The 18,572-nt window shown below is 40.0% G+C and overlaps 1 protein-coding gene across 1 annotated transcript in view; it reads right to left on the bottom strand.

Annotated features, from left to right (window-relative positions):
* DNAH8 (dynein axonemal heavy chain 8) overlaps positions 1-18,572 on the bottom strand; it is a 336,143-nt gene that overhangs the window by 168,770 nt on the left and 148,801 nt on the right. Inside the window, exons 41-48 of the mRNA XM_044250418.1 lie at positions 15,629-15,853; positions 12,380-12,552; positions 10,615-10,793; positions 7,158-7,345; positions 5,114-5,200; positions 4,911-5,018; positions 3,337-3,471; positions 1,690-1,851 (exon numbers count right to left, since the gene is read on the bottom strand). Coding sequence (XP_044106353.1) covers positions 1,690-1,851; positions 3,337-3,471; positions 4,911-5,018; positions 5,114-5,200; positions 7,158-7,345; positions 10,615-10,793; positions 12,380-12,552; positions 15,629-15,853 — 1,257 coding nt within the window. The remainder of the gene's footprint in view (positions 1-1,689; positions 1,852-3,336; positions 3,472-4,910; positions 5,019-5,113; positions 5,201-7,157; positions 7,346-10,614; positions 10,794-12,379; positions 12,553-15,628; positions 15,854-18,572) is intronic.

Below are 18,572 nucleotides of genomic sequence, written 5' to 3'. Positions count from 1 at the left end.
AGTAGTAGGGAATTTGGGTAAATTGGAAGGGGAGGTGAACCATGAGAGACTATGGACTCTGAAAAACAGTCTGAGGGGTTTGAAGTGGCGGGGGGGTGGGAGGTTGGGGTACAAGGTGGTGGGTATTATAGAGGGCACAGCTTGCATGGAGCACTGGGTGTGGTAAAAAATAATGAATACTGTTTTTCTGAAAATAAATAAATTGGGGAAAAAATAAATTAACTACATCAATGCTCAAAAAAAAAAAATAAATTAACTACATCAATGCTCAAAAAAAAAAAAAATCCTGTAGAGGGAAACCTTAACACTGATCCTGCGGGACATTCTGGAATGTTCCACCTGGAAGAAGGGGAGGTTGACTTTCCTACTCCATCATCCAACAGTCTTTTTAACTAAGGAGAGTTTGGTTTGGGAGTGGGTGGGAAATAAACATTAGGTACCACCTGCTGTTTGTGCCTGCCAACCAAATGACCCCAGTTGTCCTGAAGGGAAAAGTAAATGTGGGCTATTAAAAGCAGGAAAGAGGAACATAGTTAGGGTAGAAGAGATTCAAGAAGACAAGCTAAGAACGGGACAATATCTGTTAGAACATCCTCTCTATTGTTTTCTTGATGAAAATAAGAAGACAAAAGCTCACAGCTGATCAGAGGCAGAATTTAAGTTATTCTCCTAATATTTTAGAGAGAAATGTATTACTGCTGTAACCCATAGTTTAAAAGCAGCAGAGACTCATTCCACCACATTGTATTCAAGAGTAACACTACTGACACTGAGTAACACCACCATATTCTGCTCCCCTACCCACTGGGATGACTACAACTTTAGTACTCAATATACTGTGTGCATATCACATAGAAATTTTTGGAAAACTTTCCCAGAAATTAAAAACAAGGGTTTAATGGTTTTCCAACCCATGGATGATGAAGAATGTCTAAACTGTTCCTCATATCCTTCCCTGTGAAAATTGGACTTACACTTCTTATAATCTGGCAAGAACAGTAAGTTAAAATAACAATCGTTATTTTTCAAAAAGCAGTGTTTAACACTCTCCACAATTTCGGCTCTCTCATTTTGAAATCTGGAAAATACCCCTGAAACATCAGGCCCATAGAGATTTAATCCTGCCTCTCCTCCAACCCTTCTTGACTCTGCTGATAAACTGTAGGGTGTTGTCACAAGGATAAAATGTGATGGACAAAAAGACACCAAGAGACACAGGCAAGAGATGCAAATCTTAGGGGAGGTGAACTTGCCCGCACACAGACCAGAAGCACTGTATCATTCTCAGATTCCCTGGGCTCCAAGCCCATGAAGGCACCCAGCTATGGGGATCCTGCCAGCCGACACAAGCAGCCAGGAGGGTCATTCCATCTCCCCAGCTTTTTATAACCTATAATCCCCTCCCAACTGTCCTTGAGATCCTGGTTACCACCTAACCTTCTCCCCCAGGCATAGCTAACCTCAGTAAATTATCGCTTACTGATTGCGAGGTGGAGGCCAGGTGAATTTCCACTCTCTCTCGGACCCACCCATCCTGGCAAGCGTCCTCTGCTTGCCAGGATGTGTTTTAATTTACTTTCAACATCCACATTAGGTAAGACTAATCTCCTGAGTTCTTCTCTTCAACTGGCCCATTTTTAAACAACACATGCTTATCACTACCCTGATAAGAGATTAAAGTGTCTTTACCTGCACAAGTTTGAGATTCCAGGGTGGGTGGTTAATCAAACCTTCTATCTGAACCTGGTTGGCTACAGCAGCCTGCAGCTCCACGTGGGTACTACTGTCCAGCTGTAATCCTGGAAACAGGTCATTGATTAAGCTGAGGAACAGGGGTTCGTCTTCGTCAACCTAAGATGGCAGAGAATGAATACATGCTTCTTCAGTCCACAAGTAATTACGGGCCAGCTGGGAAGATCATGGCACTAATCACTGGATGCCCAGAAAATCATGGACTACTTCTCCTGACCAGAATTGCATCCTCTAGAACAGACTCCCAAACACCCCCACCAAATCCATACTACCTAGACCATGGTAGCCAGAGCCCTTTGGCATTCAACATATTCTACAATCTACAGCTTCAAGGTTTGATCTCATTACTTGACCCTATGAATGCTGTGCTTCCCACAAACAGCTGTAGGTGTTCACTTAAAAACCAACCCCACGAAAATAGAATATTAATATTTCATTGAAATTAGGAAAACAGCCATAACCCTACCTGCCTGGCTCATCCAACACTGGCTGGAAAACTCCATCAGAGCAGTGTCTGGCCTTCCTTGGAAGCCAAAGTTTTGAGTAAATGAACCCTCATCCTCATTTGCTCTGTCTTTAATACCTACATCACCCCATTCCCAACTGCTGACCCCTTTTGATTTCTCCTTATTGTCTGGGACTCCTCTGATGCCTTCTGGAATTCCTGTCTACCAGTTTCAAGAATACTATTACCAAGGGAGGTGCAGTGAGGTGTACTGGAAGGGGCAGGGGACTTGGCATCAGAAAGTCTCCTGGATCTTTGTTCCGGTTTCTCAACTGACCATGATTGTGGGTGAGTCTTCCAGACTTGGTTTCCTCATAAGTAAAAAGGGGAATAAATACGCTCGCCATTTGTGCCTCAGCGAGTGGCTGGGAGGTGCAAACAAGACAGTACCCCTGAGAAAGCTTTGTAATACTAAAGAACTACATGGAGGTCAGCTGTTAGCTTCCATAACTAGAACAGGAGCTTCCTGAGAATCATATCTTCCTCAACCTCGTACTCCCAGGGCACAGACACAATATGTAACCCACATAAGCCCTTGAATAAACACCACGTGAACCTGTCCTTCAGCTAGTTCAAGGAAGCTGGCTATAATCGTGACAAGCATGAAACCAGTAAGAGAACTATGATATCTTCATAGCGAACTTCCAATGAGCTTTTGGAAAGTAGAAATGGTTTTGATGTCTTGGGAGACACATAGATAGCTAAAATAGGCTTAGACATATTCTGAGAAAGCAAAAGTTCCCATGGTTCTCTGTGAACCCAAAAAACAGGGATTTTCATGTTTAGAGTTCATGTTACATCATGTAATGGTAGAAGGCTGGACTGAAATATGAGGGCCAGAGCCCACCGATGAAGCCTATTTTATTGTTCACAGCTGGTAAGAGGATGCATTTCCGCCCATGTTGGGCATACAAGGTCATGGGCTTTTTGCCTTCTGGAAACATGCAGGTAGCTTCACCTATCCATTGTCCCTTTAGCCATTAATGCTCGCAGCTCAACCCAAGCCAACCCCCACATATCAGCTAAGGAGGGAAAAACGCAAATGACACTATGGAAGGAGAAGGGAATTCGGAGAATACCAGCTTGGAAAGGTTCATGTCTCTCAGTCCTCTCATGACAGTGCTTAGCTCACTGTCTTCTGGTCTGGCTCTTTTTTGAGCTCCAAGTGTCCTCAATACAGACAGAATATTTCTCAACCCAAAGTCGTAATGGACCTAAGATGGGGGGGAGAAAAGTTGTTTCATTGGACTAAATGTAGACTCACACCATTTACACACAGGTAGATTTTTTAAAAAATGTTATGTTTGTCACCGTACAGTACATCATTAGTGTTTGATGTAGTGTTCCATGATTCATTGTTTGCATATAACACCCAGTGTTCCATGTAATATGTGCCCTCCTAAATACCCATCCCCCCAACCCCCTCCCCTCTGAAACCCTCAGTTTATTTCCCAGAGTCCATATTCTGGTATGTACACAGTGCTATTCTGAAGGTCTGAGCTGCAAAGTTCTATTAGCTCCAGTCTCTCACCTTTCTTGATTGCAAAATGACCATTCCATTGTGAAGTTCATATTTTATTATTTTTTTAAGATTTTATTTCTTTGAAAGAGAGAGAGAGAGAGAGCAAGTGCAAGGAGGGGGAAGGGGCAGAGGGAGAAGAAGTAGGCTCCCTGCTGAGTAGGGAGCCTGATGTGGGGCTCCATCCCAGGACCCTGGGATCATGACCTGAGCCGAAGACAGACAATGGAGCCACCCAGGTGCCCCATGGGAAGTTCACAGTTTAAATATAATTTGAGAATAATACAGTCTGATATGGTCCATACAGCAAACAGATTTAAATGAGTAACCAACAAGTTACATACTCTGTAATTCCATTTCTGTAACATTCTTGGAATAATAAAATTATAGACATGGAGGAAAGATAAGGGTTGCCAGGGGTTAGGGATCTGGAAGAAAGGTAGGTGTAGCTATGAAGGGGTAGTGTGAGGAAACCTTGCAGTGACAGAACAGTCCTGTATGTTGATTGTGGTAGAGGTTACATGAATCTGCACATGTGACATAACTACACAGTACTACACACACACACACAGTGCATGTACAGCCGGCAAGCTCTTAACAAACTGTGTGAATTGTACTGATGTGGGTTCTCTGGTTTTGTTGTTATTGTACATTGTGCATTTTGTTATTTGTCATTGTAGTTACAAAATGTTAACACTGGGACCCTGGGTGGCTTAGTCAGTTAAGTGACTGCTTTCAGCTCAGGTCAAGATCCCAGGGTCCTAGGATCGAGTCCCATGTGGGGCTCCCCACTCAGTGGGGAAGTTGGCTTTTCCCTCCGCCCTTCTCTTCCTGCTAATTTTTTTCCCTCTCTCTCTCATTCAAATAAATAAATGAAATATTTAAATAAAAAGTCAACATTGCAGGAAGCATGTTACACAGGACCTCCTGTATATTTCTTTGCAACTTTCTTGAGACTCCATAGTAATTTCAAACTAAAAAAGGTTTAAAAACTACACACATGGATAAATTAATTATAAATATATTTTTAAAAGAGTTTTTTTTTTAACTCACTGATTAACATTTATCAAGATAAAATTTCAAAGTAAAAAATCAAGTTCTGCAGCTGGGGAAAAAATAGATTCACAAAGTTACCTGTTTGGTAAGTTGCTCTTCACAGAGTTTGTAAAGAACATAAAACTTTTGAGCCAAGATAACATTTTCAAGAAAACCACAGCTTGCAAGTTTAACTCGCATAATGATCTGAAAATTAAGATTGTGAGATTTTTTTCAACAACATTAGTGAAAAATAAGTAAAGAACGTAAATTATACTATGTTTTTAAAACCTAGTGCTTACCTGTCTGTCAGGAACCATCATAGCAACAGTTCTAAACTGAATTTTTAAGTTTTCTGGTAGTTCCTGGCGCCCAGCATATCCAGGGTTCTAAAAATTAAAATTGTTTTAAAATATTGATATAATTTTCACTTCATGAATACAAATACATTCAAAATCCTAGTTCATATTCTAACGTTGTATTGAAAAACATTAGATTCACAATACACCCCTTCTTTCTCAAAAATATGTATTGAACCATCCATATTTTTTAAGGTCATATCACTCCCTGCTCCATATTTCCATTTTCATTATACTAACAAAGTGATATACACACACACCCCTTTATGTAGCAAAATTAAGCATCTATGTATCTGTTGGTTAAGAAAATAGAAAAGAAAGATGCATAAATACAGGATCATTATGGTCTAAAATAGGTCATTGAAAGAGAGAGAAAACTCAAGATTTTATACTAATCATTACATAGGTAATTCTTTGTTTTATCTCTTCCATTATTCTCTGCAGTCAGAATGATAAACTTCTCTGGCTGACCATTTAAAAAAAAAAACAGGGGTGAGGGGAAATAAAGACGGGAATGATGGGGAAAATAGTAGGAAGGACAAAAGTAGAAGAGGAAAGAAAGCTAAGGACTCACAGGTATCAATAGGTTGAGGATAGGCAAGATCCAAAAGCTCCAAGGGAGAGGTTTGAGGTTCAAAGATTAGTAAAGCAAAAAGGGGTCAGTTATTTTTGGAAACCTTCAGTCCCTGAGCATTTCTTGGGCACTGTCCACTGTCCAGACATCTTGCTCAGTGCTGAGAACACAGAAGTGGCTCGTTGCCTCCCATTGCTCTTTCTTTTCTGTTTTCTCAGTCACAGGACCCCAGCTGCAAACTAGGTGTATCACCACCCAGAATAAAAACTACATTTCCCAGCCTGCATTGCAGCTGGTGTGATTAAATCTGATACCATGAGGGACGCCTGGGTGGCTTAGTTGGTTAAGTGGCTGCCTTCGGCTCAGGTCATGATCCCAGCATCCTGGGATCGAGTCCCACATCAGGCTCCTTGCTCAGCAGTCACTGCCTCTGGCTGTCACTCTGCCTCTGGCTGCCACTCTGTCTGCCTGTGCTCGCTTGCTCTCTCTCCCTCTCTCTCTGACAAATAAATAAATAAAATCTTTAAAAAAAAAATTTTGACACCATGAGATGCAAAGGGGCACACAGTGTCTTTGATGCTTGTTTGAAGGGAGTTGATTCAATTAACTGGCTGCAGCAAGATAGATGCTTCTATAGCACCTTGGGTCATAAAGTAAACTGAAGATGGAAATCATGATGGTGTAGAAACATGGGAGGATCTTAAGAGAATAAATCATTATGCGTTAAGACACTATTTTTCATGTTTTGGTTATTTATAACCTAATGCAATATCTAATTGATATTTCCAATATTATTCTTAATCCATGGAGACTGTTACTCTTCTTTTAAATTATTCTACACCATAGTATCACACAATAAATTCATTCATCCCATTACCTGAGTTATAAATAATCACTTCTGGATTATTATTATTTACTCTTAACTGTTTTGCTGAGGTTTGGTTACAATAAATCTTATCAGAAAACTTCCTGATTTTGCTTTCTATAATTTATCTTTGTCCACTGAGCCACTTAAAATTTAGATTACATGTTATCTTACAATGTAGAGATTTAACTATATAAAGAACATATAAAAACATGTGACATGAGGGAGAGATAAATCTTTGAGGTCTTGAGCCACTGAGATTTGGGGGCTGTTACTGTAGCTAGCTGGTTCGATACAATACAGAAAACATTTAGCCCTGCACCTTACACATTACAAGTACTCACTAAACAACTGCTATTATTTTCATTAACCTATTACTATTTTATCTTCTCTCTGGGCTATTTTTAGTGCTCAAAAAATCATATGAAGAGAGAGAATCACTCATGACCTCTGAATAGTCCATCATTTACTAACTAATACATGCTTTCTTTCATTTAAGTCTTTAGCAATTAAACCAATCCCATTGTATTTAAAGATCATGTTCTCACCATCGTTAGGAAGATTCCAAATTCTGGATTCAGATCAACACAATCACCATCAGAAAAAATGAACTGTTTTTTTCTCTCTTTTCTTGCTGTCAAAACAATATAAATCTGTTGGGCTGCCACTGATAACACAGGTAATTCAATTCTGTTAAACTCATCAAAACAGCCCCAAGAACCGGATTGCGCAAGACCTGGCAGGAAAAACAGTTGATTTGAAAAGTTTTACTTTGTAATATACCTGCTACCAAGAAGAAGAAGCACTTCTCTAAAATGCTCTCAAACAACTATAGATTGAAATACAACTTATATAAAGTGTCAAATCTGGCTGTTTGTAAAGATGTATCTAATTCCAGCGACATAGAGAGGTTTAAGTAATTGTACATCATCCTGGAAACAAGGAAATGTGTGCACTGCCAAAATCAAAGGATAGACACATCGTTATGCCCAGGGATGCTGGGTGATGATAAATTAAATGTTGATTCAGCTTGGAAGCCCCACTTCCAGTGGGGATGGGAGCTGAAAGAGCCCTAATGTTTGGGGAAACTGACAAAATGAAACTGACAAAAATGTGTCAGATCACTCTCTCTCCTGTTGCAATGAGAGATGTGGGGATGCTGGGTGAGACAGAAAATGGTCAAAGGGCTATTTATTCCTTACAAACTGGATACAAAAAAGAAGTATTATGAAGAACCTTGCTCCTGTCTTATCTCTAAGGATGAAAACCCTCATTATCTTCAGCTGCATAAAATGGTCTTCTTCCTTTTATGATTGTCCCCCCTTCCCCACCCAGTTTTTCTTTTCTTTCTTTTGGGAATTTCCATTATATGGATGTTGGAACTTTTGTATTTATCTCCATGACCCTCGGGCTTTTCTAGCAAACTTCCCATTTCTCTCTGCAGTGCTATTTATTCTCTTGGCTAGATCATTTAACTCAAAAGCAGTTTTTAAATCATTAATCTATTTATTATTCTAATTGTTATTTTTTTCCTAGCAGCCTGTTTTTCTTCGATCAGTTGTACGTTATGAATTCTTGAATCCCTCTGAAGCTACTGATTTTACTTACTGTTTTCTCCTGTTTCCTCTATTAATCCGTTTAGTTGTCAGTAGGTCTCTTAGCTGTTTGGAGTGCCTCCTAAATTTCTTCAAATATTTTTGGAGACTTTGTTATCTCTACGTATGTGTGTATTGCCTTATCCCAAATGCCAATTTTTGTTTGCAAGATGCATGTCTGTTCCTGGTGATTTGGGGGAAAGAACGGGAGAGGCAGGAGAGCTTCCCCCCTGGGTCTGGAGCTTTGTAATCTCACCTGGTGCTCTGCTTGCCTCTTGAACACAAGCCCCCACCCAAGGTTTATCTTTTTCTTTTTAAAAATTTTTTTTAATTTTTTTTAATTAATTTATTTTCAGCATAACAGTATTCATTATTTTTTCACCACACCCAGTGCTCCATGCAATCCATGCCCTCTATGATACCCACCACCTGGTACCCCAACCTCCCACCACCCCCCGCCACTTCAAACCCCTCAGATTGTTTTTCAGAGTCCATAGTCTCTCACGGTTCACCTCCCCTTCCAATTTACCCCAACCCCCTTCTCTCTAACTCCCCATGTCCTCCATGCTTTTTGTTATGCTCCACAAATAAGTGAAACCATATGATAATTGATTCTCTCTGCTTGACTGATTTCACTCAGCATAATCTCTTCCAGTCCCGTCCATGTTGCTACAAAAGTTGGGTATTCATCCTTTCTGATGGAGGCATAATACTCCATAGTATATATGGACCACATCTTCCTTATCCATTCGTCCATTGAAGGGCATCTTGGTTCTTTCCACAGTTTGGCCTAAAGATTTTGTTTATTCATTTGACAGACAGAGGTTACAAGTAGGCAGAGAGGCAGGCAGAGAGGAAGGGAAGCAGGCTCCCAGCTGAGCAGAGAGCCCAACTTGGGGCTCGATCCCAGGACCCTGAGATCATGACCTGAGCCAAAGGCAGAGGTTTTAACCCACTGAGCCACCCAGGTACCCCCAATTTTTGAATTTTAAATAAATTTAATCATACTACATGTATTTTTGTGAGACTAGCTTCCTTCACTCTGAATTATATCTGTAAGGCTGCTCTATGTCAACACACCGCCCTGTAGTTATTCCTTTTTACTGCTCCATAACACTGTTATACACAAATCCACAAATATACATTATATTTTTCCTTCCTGGATACATAATATATAAATTATATTCTCCCAATTGATGTGTGTATACATCCACTCCATTGAAGAGGACACTAGAAGTGTTTCCCATTGTTTGTTGTCTTAAGCAATGCTGCAGAGAACATCTACACATAGACCTCAGTGCATGAGTGTCATTTATCTGACTATAGACCAGGAGGTGGGACAGATGAGAATACACATGGTGCTGTTTTTTCCCAACAACTTTTACACTCCTACCGGGAGCTGATGATTTGTTTCTGTTATGCTATTTTCAATCTGGTGTGTACAAAATGGAATCACTTTAAGATTTATAATTCTTCCACTGCTGGTGACATGGATTCTCTTCATTCATGAAAAGTCTATTCAATAATTTTTCTCTGTTTTCTTTCATTCATTCATGGGCATTAGTCATGTATTTGGGATCTTAATCCTTTGCAGGTAATATAGGTTGCTAATGCCTTTCCAAATTTATGGCATGGATTTTCTCCCTTTGGTATCCACCAATGAAGAGAAGTTTTTGATTGAGGATAAGCAATTTATCAGTCTTTCCTTTATGGCTTGTGATTTTTGTATTAAAGATATTTTCATTTATTACCTTCTAAAAACTGTATGGTTGTTGCCCACACCACATTCAGGTATTTCATCCCCAGAACTGATTTTTATATATGGTGTAGGCATCCAATTTTTATGTGCGTAGGGATCCGATTTCCGTTGTTAAATATTAATCATCTTTTGTCCCAGAATGATTTATAGTAAAGTCTCTCTCTTCATCACTGATTTACAATACCACCTTTGCCATATGTCAAATCTCCTTGGCCCATTTTTTGCATTCTCCATTATATTTCACTGGTCCATTTATCAATCCCCACACCAATACCACCATCTCTAAATTCTGTCCTAAATGATATCTTTCATTTCAATGGGATTTAATGCAGGAAGGGAAGCCACATGTGTCATGGGTTTGCTATCTTGATCTTATCCCCTCCACCACCGTTTCAGGCAATAATAAATTGATTTTATTTTCACAATCCAATACACATTCAACTCATGGACTAGAATGCCAGCAATAGCATTGAACCATATGAAATTGATGACACCCAGCCATTTTTGACACAGAAAAATGGCAATATTATATGCACCAACCTATACTATTTTGGTGGAAAAATATCCCTTTAGGTTAATATCAGAAAATAATGTTAAAGAGCAATAAAAAGACATTCACTAACAATGTATTCAACAGTGTTTGACACTTGCCTTTAAAAATCCGTCCCAGCCCTCGGAAATCCATTTGATCTGAGCAGTTAAACACGACCACATATTTCCCCAAACATCTTCCCATGTCTTTTGTAGTTTCTGTTTTGCCAGTGCCTGCAGGTCCTGCTGGAGCACCTCCCATGTTCATTCCCAAAGCCTGCGCTAAGGTGATATAGCATCTGCAAACAGGAATCAGAGAAATCACCGGGAGTGTGGCAGAGCTTATTACTGCCCTAGAGCATAAGCCAAAGTCCAACATGACCGGAATGGGCCTATCTAGTTGAAAATTGGAGCTGCTCACATAAAAGAGGCTGGAGCACTTGATATTCACTAGAAGTAGTACAGTGATTGCAAACATTTCTTGGGACAAGCTTTCTAAACTCCTCAACCCTGACTTAAAATTTTCAGGCCTTCCCTGCACTGTGGTCAGGATAAATCGCAAGTCAGAGAACCAAAGAAGCCATCGTATGCTGGCAGATGATGAACAACTGGCTCTTCAGGAAATCAAGCAATCAATTAATCAATCTTATTTTCATGTTTGCCAATTGTAGTGGTATAAATATTTCCACAGGGCCACGAAAGGCTATCGAAGTGATATCACAAAACTGGGAAGAGATGCATATTGTTGACTCTCAAAGGCTGGTACAAGGGCACCTGGGTAGCTTAGTTGGTTAAGCGACTGCCTTTGGCTCTGGCCATGATCCTGGAGTCCTGGGATCGAGCCCTACCTTGGGCTCCTTGCTCACTGGGGAGTCTGATTCTCCCTCTGACCCTCCCCCATCTTGTGCTCTCTCTCTCTCCCAAATCAATAAATAAAATCTTTAAATAATAATAAAAAAAAAGAGCTGCATGAGTCAACTCCAGGACGCCACTGCAAATAAATCGTTTTACTATGAAATGCTTCACTCATTGAGGTAAGCAAAAAAAATAATATAATGAATCTTCTTGTATCCATGATCCAGCTTAAGTTATGTTTGTTTCAGAGCCAAGTAAAACTTAGTGAAGCTTCCTAGATTTGAAGCTTTATATGTAAACCTTAGTGGAAGAGGAAACACATGGACAAGTTTATGCTACAATAGCACTGGGCATACAGAAGGAGGTTGGATGAATCGAGAGACTAAAGACATAATCTGCACCATAATTTTACCTGAAGACAACTCTATTTAAAGTAAGAGCAGAATTAATCATTCTGTGATCCAATTTAAGTCAATTCTATACACGCTTACTGAGCATCTTCTATGTATAACATATTGAACTGGTTGCCGTGGGATTATGTAGAGATGAGAAAGGACCAGTTCTGTCTGTCACATGCTGGAAAGAACTGTGAGGAGATCAGTCATTGACTGATTATTCATACCTGGCCAAGAAACTTCACTTTAGGTATCCATGTCTACATTTGGAAAACCAAGAGACTAAATTAGATAATCTCCAAGGTCCCTTCCTTCTTTGTAAATCTAACGAGTTCCTTTTTTGTTGCCAGAGATATTTTTCCATCTTGCAATCTAAAATTCATTACTGTATTACTCACAGTCAATGTTTAAGCTTGCTTTCATTCTTTTATCTTTTCCTGCTTTACAAAAATGTAATGCACATGTACATTTAAGTAATAACCTTGGTTATATCATTGTTAGACTGACTTTGATGAGCTAGCATAGACCTAACACAACAGCAATATGCTTTTGTTAATATTTCAAATGCAATTTTAAAGCAATGTTAAGAACATCATTTAATTACAAAATGGAATAACAAAAACAGAGTGACTTACCTATCTGTTAAGGGAGTGATGACAAGACGATCAGTGCATCCCAGAAATTCATTCTGGTAAATAAAATCCACATCTGTAATAGACACCACAGTTTGATCCAAATCTTCCTTAAAATAAAATCTACTCTGTTTCAGCCATTCAAAGTCAGTAACTGATCTGATATGCATTTTTACCTTAAAAACAAGAAATGCAAAGAGATTACATACTGAATTGCAATAGCATAAAACAAGCATATGCACAGTTTTTATCCTCATTTGTGAACTGATTCTCATTTATCTAACATATATTTATTAAGTCCCTTCTTGGGCCTGACACTGTGCTGGGTGAACACAGACAGGCTTTGTTCCTGCCTTCTGGAGCTGACAAAAGAAGACAAAAGACAAACAGATAAGCAAGTAATTGCAAAAAACTATGAAAAGAAATTCAGGGTTCATGGAAATATGTAGCAAGAGGACCTAATGTAGTCTAGGGGTCCTTAAAGGGATATTCAAACTAAACCCTGAAAAAATGGTAGAACTACCCAGGGAAACAAAACTGAAAGAAAAAAATAAGTAAATTTTTAAAAGGGGTAAAATGTCCCAGGCAAAGACTCAGAAGATCTGGCTGCATGTTCGGGAAAGTGAAAGAAGTTCAGTACAGCTGAGGCATCTGGGATTCTAGAGAAAGAGAGAACTGGGGCTTCACAAGACATGGAAGCAGAGCTGAACAGTGTTCTCGTGGCAAAAGGAAGCCTCCAAAGGGATCAGCAGGGAAATGTATGGTCGATTATGCACACACGCCTTCCTACACCAGCAATGTGGCCAAACCCACCAATCTGCCAGGTCATCAATGTACACCTATGAGCAAGAGGTCCTGGGCTCCTACAGCCATGTATATAAGAGAGAGAAACCAGGGAAGCACATTTAGGAACAATATCCCACCAAAACCACATTCTCAAGTACTTTGTGATTTTCCATGGGCAAACCTTGGAGAAAATTTGGTCCCGCCCACTTAGGTGCATCAACAGGGGCAAGTGGCAAAGGATCCCCCTTCACTGGTCTTAAATTCAATCTCACTTCCAGGTCATTCAGCTGACCTCTGGCAACCCTGCCATGTTCCAGTCTCCACCTAATCAAGTCTCCATGCGAAGAAGAGTCCCGCTCTTTGTCATCATCGTTTGTTTACGGTCTTGCTTCCCCCTGCACTTAGGAATTCTGGCTTCTCTGCTAAATCACAGTTTGTATTCATCACCTTAAAGAACAACTTTCAGGTGACACGATCCAGTGTCTCCCCCGGGGACTCCTTCCCTCACACGGGACCTGCAGCCATGGAGATGCTGTCAACTAGCTCCTCTCAACAATCCATTAAGATGGTGAGGAGGAGATGGAAGTTGAAGAAAAAATAATAGCTAATACTGATTGAGTTCTTTCCGTGCATCAGGCTGTTCTAAGCATTGCACATGGAAAAATAAATCGCAAATATGCCAGCCATGAGATCTCATCTTAGTTGGGAGGCAGAGAGACCATGAGTTCAATAGTAATTAAGACAAAAAGAATACAGTTATGTGGCTTTAATTGTGTATAGGGTTTTCTTTTTAAAAATCCATTCTGGATGTGAAGTTAAGGCTTTGTTCAGCACTTCAATTTAAAAGAAACTTCTTCCATGGTATTTCAGCTTTAAGAGTCAGCAAGAGGGGGTGCATGGGTGGCTCAGTCAGTTGAGCATTTGCCTTGGGCTCAGGTCACGATCTCAGGGTCCTACAATTGAGCCCCACATCGGGCTCCTTGCTCAGCTGGGAGTTGCTTCTCCTTCTCCCTCTGCCTGCTGCTCTGCCTGCTTGTATTCTCTCTCTCTCTGTCAAATAAATCAATAAAATCTTTAAAAAAAAAAAAAGGTAAATAAGAAAGGTTAGCCTCATGTTCTTCGCAGATAGAGTAATGCATTTCACGGGAGTTTCTTGAGGTGGACTTCAAAGAAAGCCAACATATTACAATAACTACAATGTACTGAAAGCAACTCTGTAGATGGCCAAAGAACTATGGTCTGAGTATGCATGGCGTGATCAGAAGATCCAGAGATAAATCCTAGAGCAGTGTTTCCTCAACGTTAACCTGCATTTATGAATCACTTGGGAATCCTGAAATGCAGATTCTCATTCAGTGGGGGATGGGGTGGAGGAGAGGACTGGAGATTCTGCTTTTCTAACCAGCTCCCCGGAAATGCTAATGCAACTGATTGGCATATAATAATATTTTGATAAGTGACGCTCTAGATTCCAGGAGAATAAATGGACTGTATGTCCTTCAACCTTCCGTAAATATGAACTTATCTGATAGAACTCCTTTTCTTAAAGATTTTATTTATTCATTAGAGAGAGAGAGAGAGAGAGAGAACAAGCAGGGGCAGAGGGAGAAGCAGCAGACGCCTCACTGAGCAGGGAGACCAATGCGGGGCTCGATCCCAGGACCCCAGGATCGTGACCTGAGCCAAAGGAAGATGCTTAACCAACTGAGCCACACAGGTGCCCTGATCAGAACCTTTGATACAAGTTTGAAACCATTTGTCTCTGATCGATTATATTCTCTAAAAAAGAGCCCCAATGTGCATGAATTACATGTCTCTGGTGAAGAAAAGAGATGCCTTTAAGATGAATCAAATCAAGCAATGGTACTAAAGACAAAGATAGTCAAATGGTTGTTTATCAAAGCCTCCTGGGCTCCTACCCTATAATGATAACCACTGCTTTAGGAGAACTTTGGCTCAAGACCGCTGTTTCGACCCCTATTTCTGAAAGGAGTTCAAATACCACCCCTCCTACTCTCACCCTACACAACATTGTCCAAATTTAGTCCATGCTGCCATCCTGGACGCTATCAACTGGAAAAATGTCCATGAGACTTCTCCAAAGCTTGATTCTATTTGATCAAGACTTATTTCTCAATGGAACAAATAACTCATGACCAGTCTCACCTAGACTGTATTCTATCCCTGGTGATTTGGTGTAATGGAACAAGTAGTTAGTTCACATCTCATCAGTCGGTTCCATACTTTCAGAATGACATATGTGAATGTACATATATAGTTGTTTAAACCACCAAATGGAGAGAGTTGTAGACATGGTATATATGGAGACAGTTTTGGAAAAGGACCAAGTAGATGGAAGGTTCCTATACATTAGGGCATATATATAATATCTAATTGCTCATTATTAGAAGCACTAAGTTTTTAATCAGTGCACTACATTAGTTTAAGAAAAAAAAGATACTTTACCAAGTCATCAAAAATATCTCTCTGATGCACATGGATGGTAATCAGAGTTTCAAATTTCACTCTATCAAACTTGCTTAGGTCATGTGTTGTCTGGCCAATTAGAATATTTAGAATATCCAAAAATTTCTGATTAGTCACGTGCATGATTTTCCTGTCATCTTTTGCATTATTTAAAGCCTCTTCTGAATCATGTGTCCACAACATCTGAATTCCCAGAAGCCCCACCTATGCATCCAGAAGAAAAATAATAAGTAAATTTGCCAACTATTTAAAGCATATCTGCAATAAAATTTGGTGGTCACTCATCCAGTATGAAGGCGAGCAAGGTTTGACCCACTTTAAACTCAAAAAAGACATGCATTTCTCCACTCCCAAAAGGGGAAAAATAAACATTTGAAGTTCTAAGTGCTGATATCTAATGATTTCAATGCAGAGAGTTAAATAGTAATGAAAACAATGGCTATCATTTATGAAGCTGTATGTATTTTGTGAAGGATGCTTAACAAATTTGTCTATAGAGGAAGGTATGAAACAACCAGATAGCTCCATATGATGATTTTTCTTCACCAACAAAAGCAAATGGAATTACTAGACTCATTGTTGTGTATTCTTCTGCAGGAAGATTTCCCAAAGTTGTCTTTGCAGCTTCTAGAAACAGTACGTTTTCTCCTTGCTTAATCTCCCACTCCCTCTATCATCTGTACCTTTTCTTAAATCTACTTCTCTATATATATATTTATCTGTAGGAGAGAGAGAGATAGAAAATGAGAAGGGGAAGAAGCTAGTCCTTTTTCTCCTGATGATGGCATAGGAAAGTTGTGACTGTCACCTTGCCTACAACTTCTACCCTGAGAAAGGAATAAAATTGTTGGGACAAGGCCCACCCTCACCTTGCTGCATCAGATGTCCCTTTAAGAACTTTTTTTTTCCCCAACTTATTTATTTTCAGAAAAACAGTATTCATTATTTTTTCACCACACCCAATGCTCCATGCAAACCATGCCCTCTATAATACCCACCACCTGGTACTCCAACCTCCCACCCCCCCGCCACTTCAAACCCCTCAGATTGTTTTTCAGAGTCCATAGTCTCTCATGGTTCACCTCCCCTTCCAATCTACCCAAATTCCCTACTCCTCTCTAACGCCCCTTGTCCTCCATGCTATTTGTTATGCTCCACAAATAAGTGAAACCATATGATAATTGACTCTCTCTGCTTGACTGATTTCACTCAGCATAATCTCTTCCAGTCCCGTCCATGTTGCTACAAAAGTTGGGTATTCATCCTTTCTGATGGAGGCATAATACTCCATAGTGTATATGGACCATATCTTCCTTATCCATTCATCCGTTGAAGGGCATCTTGGTTTTTTCCATAGTTTGGCGACCGTGGCCATTGTTGCTATAAACATTGGGGTACAGATGGCCCTTCTTTTCACGACATCTGTGTCTTTGGGGTAAATACCCAGGAGTGCAATTGCAGGGTCATACTTGAGGAACTACAGAACACTCATGAAAGAAATTGAAGAAGACACAAATAGATGGAAGACCATTCCATGTTCTTAGATCGGAAGAATAAACATTGTTAAAATGTCTATACTGCCTAGAGCAATCTATACTTTTAATGCCATTCCGATCAAAATTCCACCGGCATTCTTCAAAGAGCTGGAGCAAATAATCCTAAAATTTGTATGGAATCAGAAGAGACCCCGAATCGCTAAGGAAATGTTGAAAAACAAAAATAAAGCTGGCGGCATCACCTTACCTGATTTCAAGCTTTATTACAAAGCTGTGATCACCAAGACAGCATGGTACTGGCATAAAAACAGACACATAGACCAGTGGAACAGAGTAGAGAGCCTTTAAGAACTTTTAAGATCTGAGATCATTTGGACCTAAGGCAACCTCACATTTGGTGGAGGGTTGAGAACAGAGTGAGTGGCATGGGGATACAGTTGGGCATGGTATTAATGTGGCTAAGGCACGAATATAACCCTTTCCTTATCCCTGCCTCCTCAAGACTGCAAAAAGTTTTGTGCTAGAGCAGTGGCCAAACCTGTGGTCTGCAGGTGAAGACAAATGAAGGCACCTGACTGAGGTGAGACCAAACCGATGTGGAGGAAACCTCCCACATTAGGAAGCTCCCAGTAGCAAGCCAATTCTGACTCTGAAAGCAGCAGAAAATGGCACAAGAGAGGAAAAACAAAACAACAACAACAACAACAAAACACACACAAAAAAAATGGAAACAAACAAACAAAAAAAAAAAAACAAAGCAAAAAACAAAAATACCCAGCAGTGTAAGCCTCTCTGATTTAGAGACACAGACCCACACTCTCTGAGAAATCACTGCTTAGTGGTAAAGTCTGAAAACTAATCTTTAAAAGCCTGGCTGGCTCAAAGCATGCAACCCTTGATCTCAGGGTTGTGAAGTCCAAGCCTCAGGTTGGGTATAGAGATTACTTAAAAATAAAATGACTATCCTCAGTCACCAAGAAAAGTTTAAGTTGTGTTTTTTAACTTTTTTAAGTTTAAGTGTTTTTTAACTCAGTTTAAGAAGGCAGGACACTGGGGCGCCTGGGTGGCTCAGTGGGTTAAAGCCTCTGCCTTCAGCTCAGGTCATGATCTCAAGGTCCTTGGATCAAGCCCAGCATCGGGCTCTCTGCTCAGCGGGGAGCCTGCTTCCCTTCCTCTCTGCCTGCCTCTCTGCCTGCTTGTGATCTTTGTCTTTCTAATAAATAAATAAAATCTTAAAAAAAAAAAAAAAGAAGGCAGGACACTTAAGGGTGAAAACTGGAGGACGTCTCATTAAAATGAAAACAAAACAAGAATGCTCATTCTCCTCGATGTTACTCGTTACCTGTAATAAACATGGGGAAAAGGCTAGAAAGGAAAACACTAAAATATTAAGTCATCATTTCCAGATGGTTGAAATAAGTAATGTG

The sequence above is a fragment of the Neovison vison genome, chromosome 1, assembly GCF_020171115.1.
Source record: "Neovison vison isolate M4711 chromosome 1, ASM_NN_V1, whole genome shotgun sequence".
Taxonomy (NCBI): domain Eukaryota; kingdom Metazoa; phylum Chordata; class Mammalia; order Carnivora; family Mustelidae; genus Neogale; species Neogale vison.
This window is presented reverse-complemented; position numbering and strand designations above follow the sequence as displayed.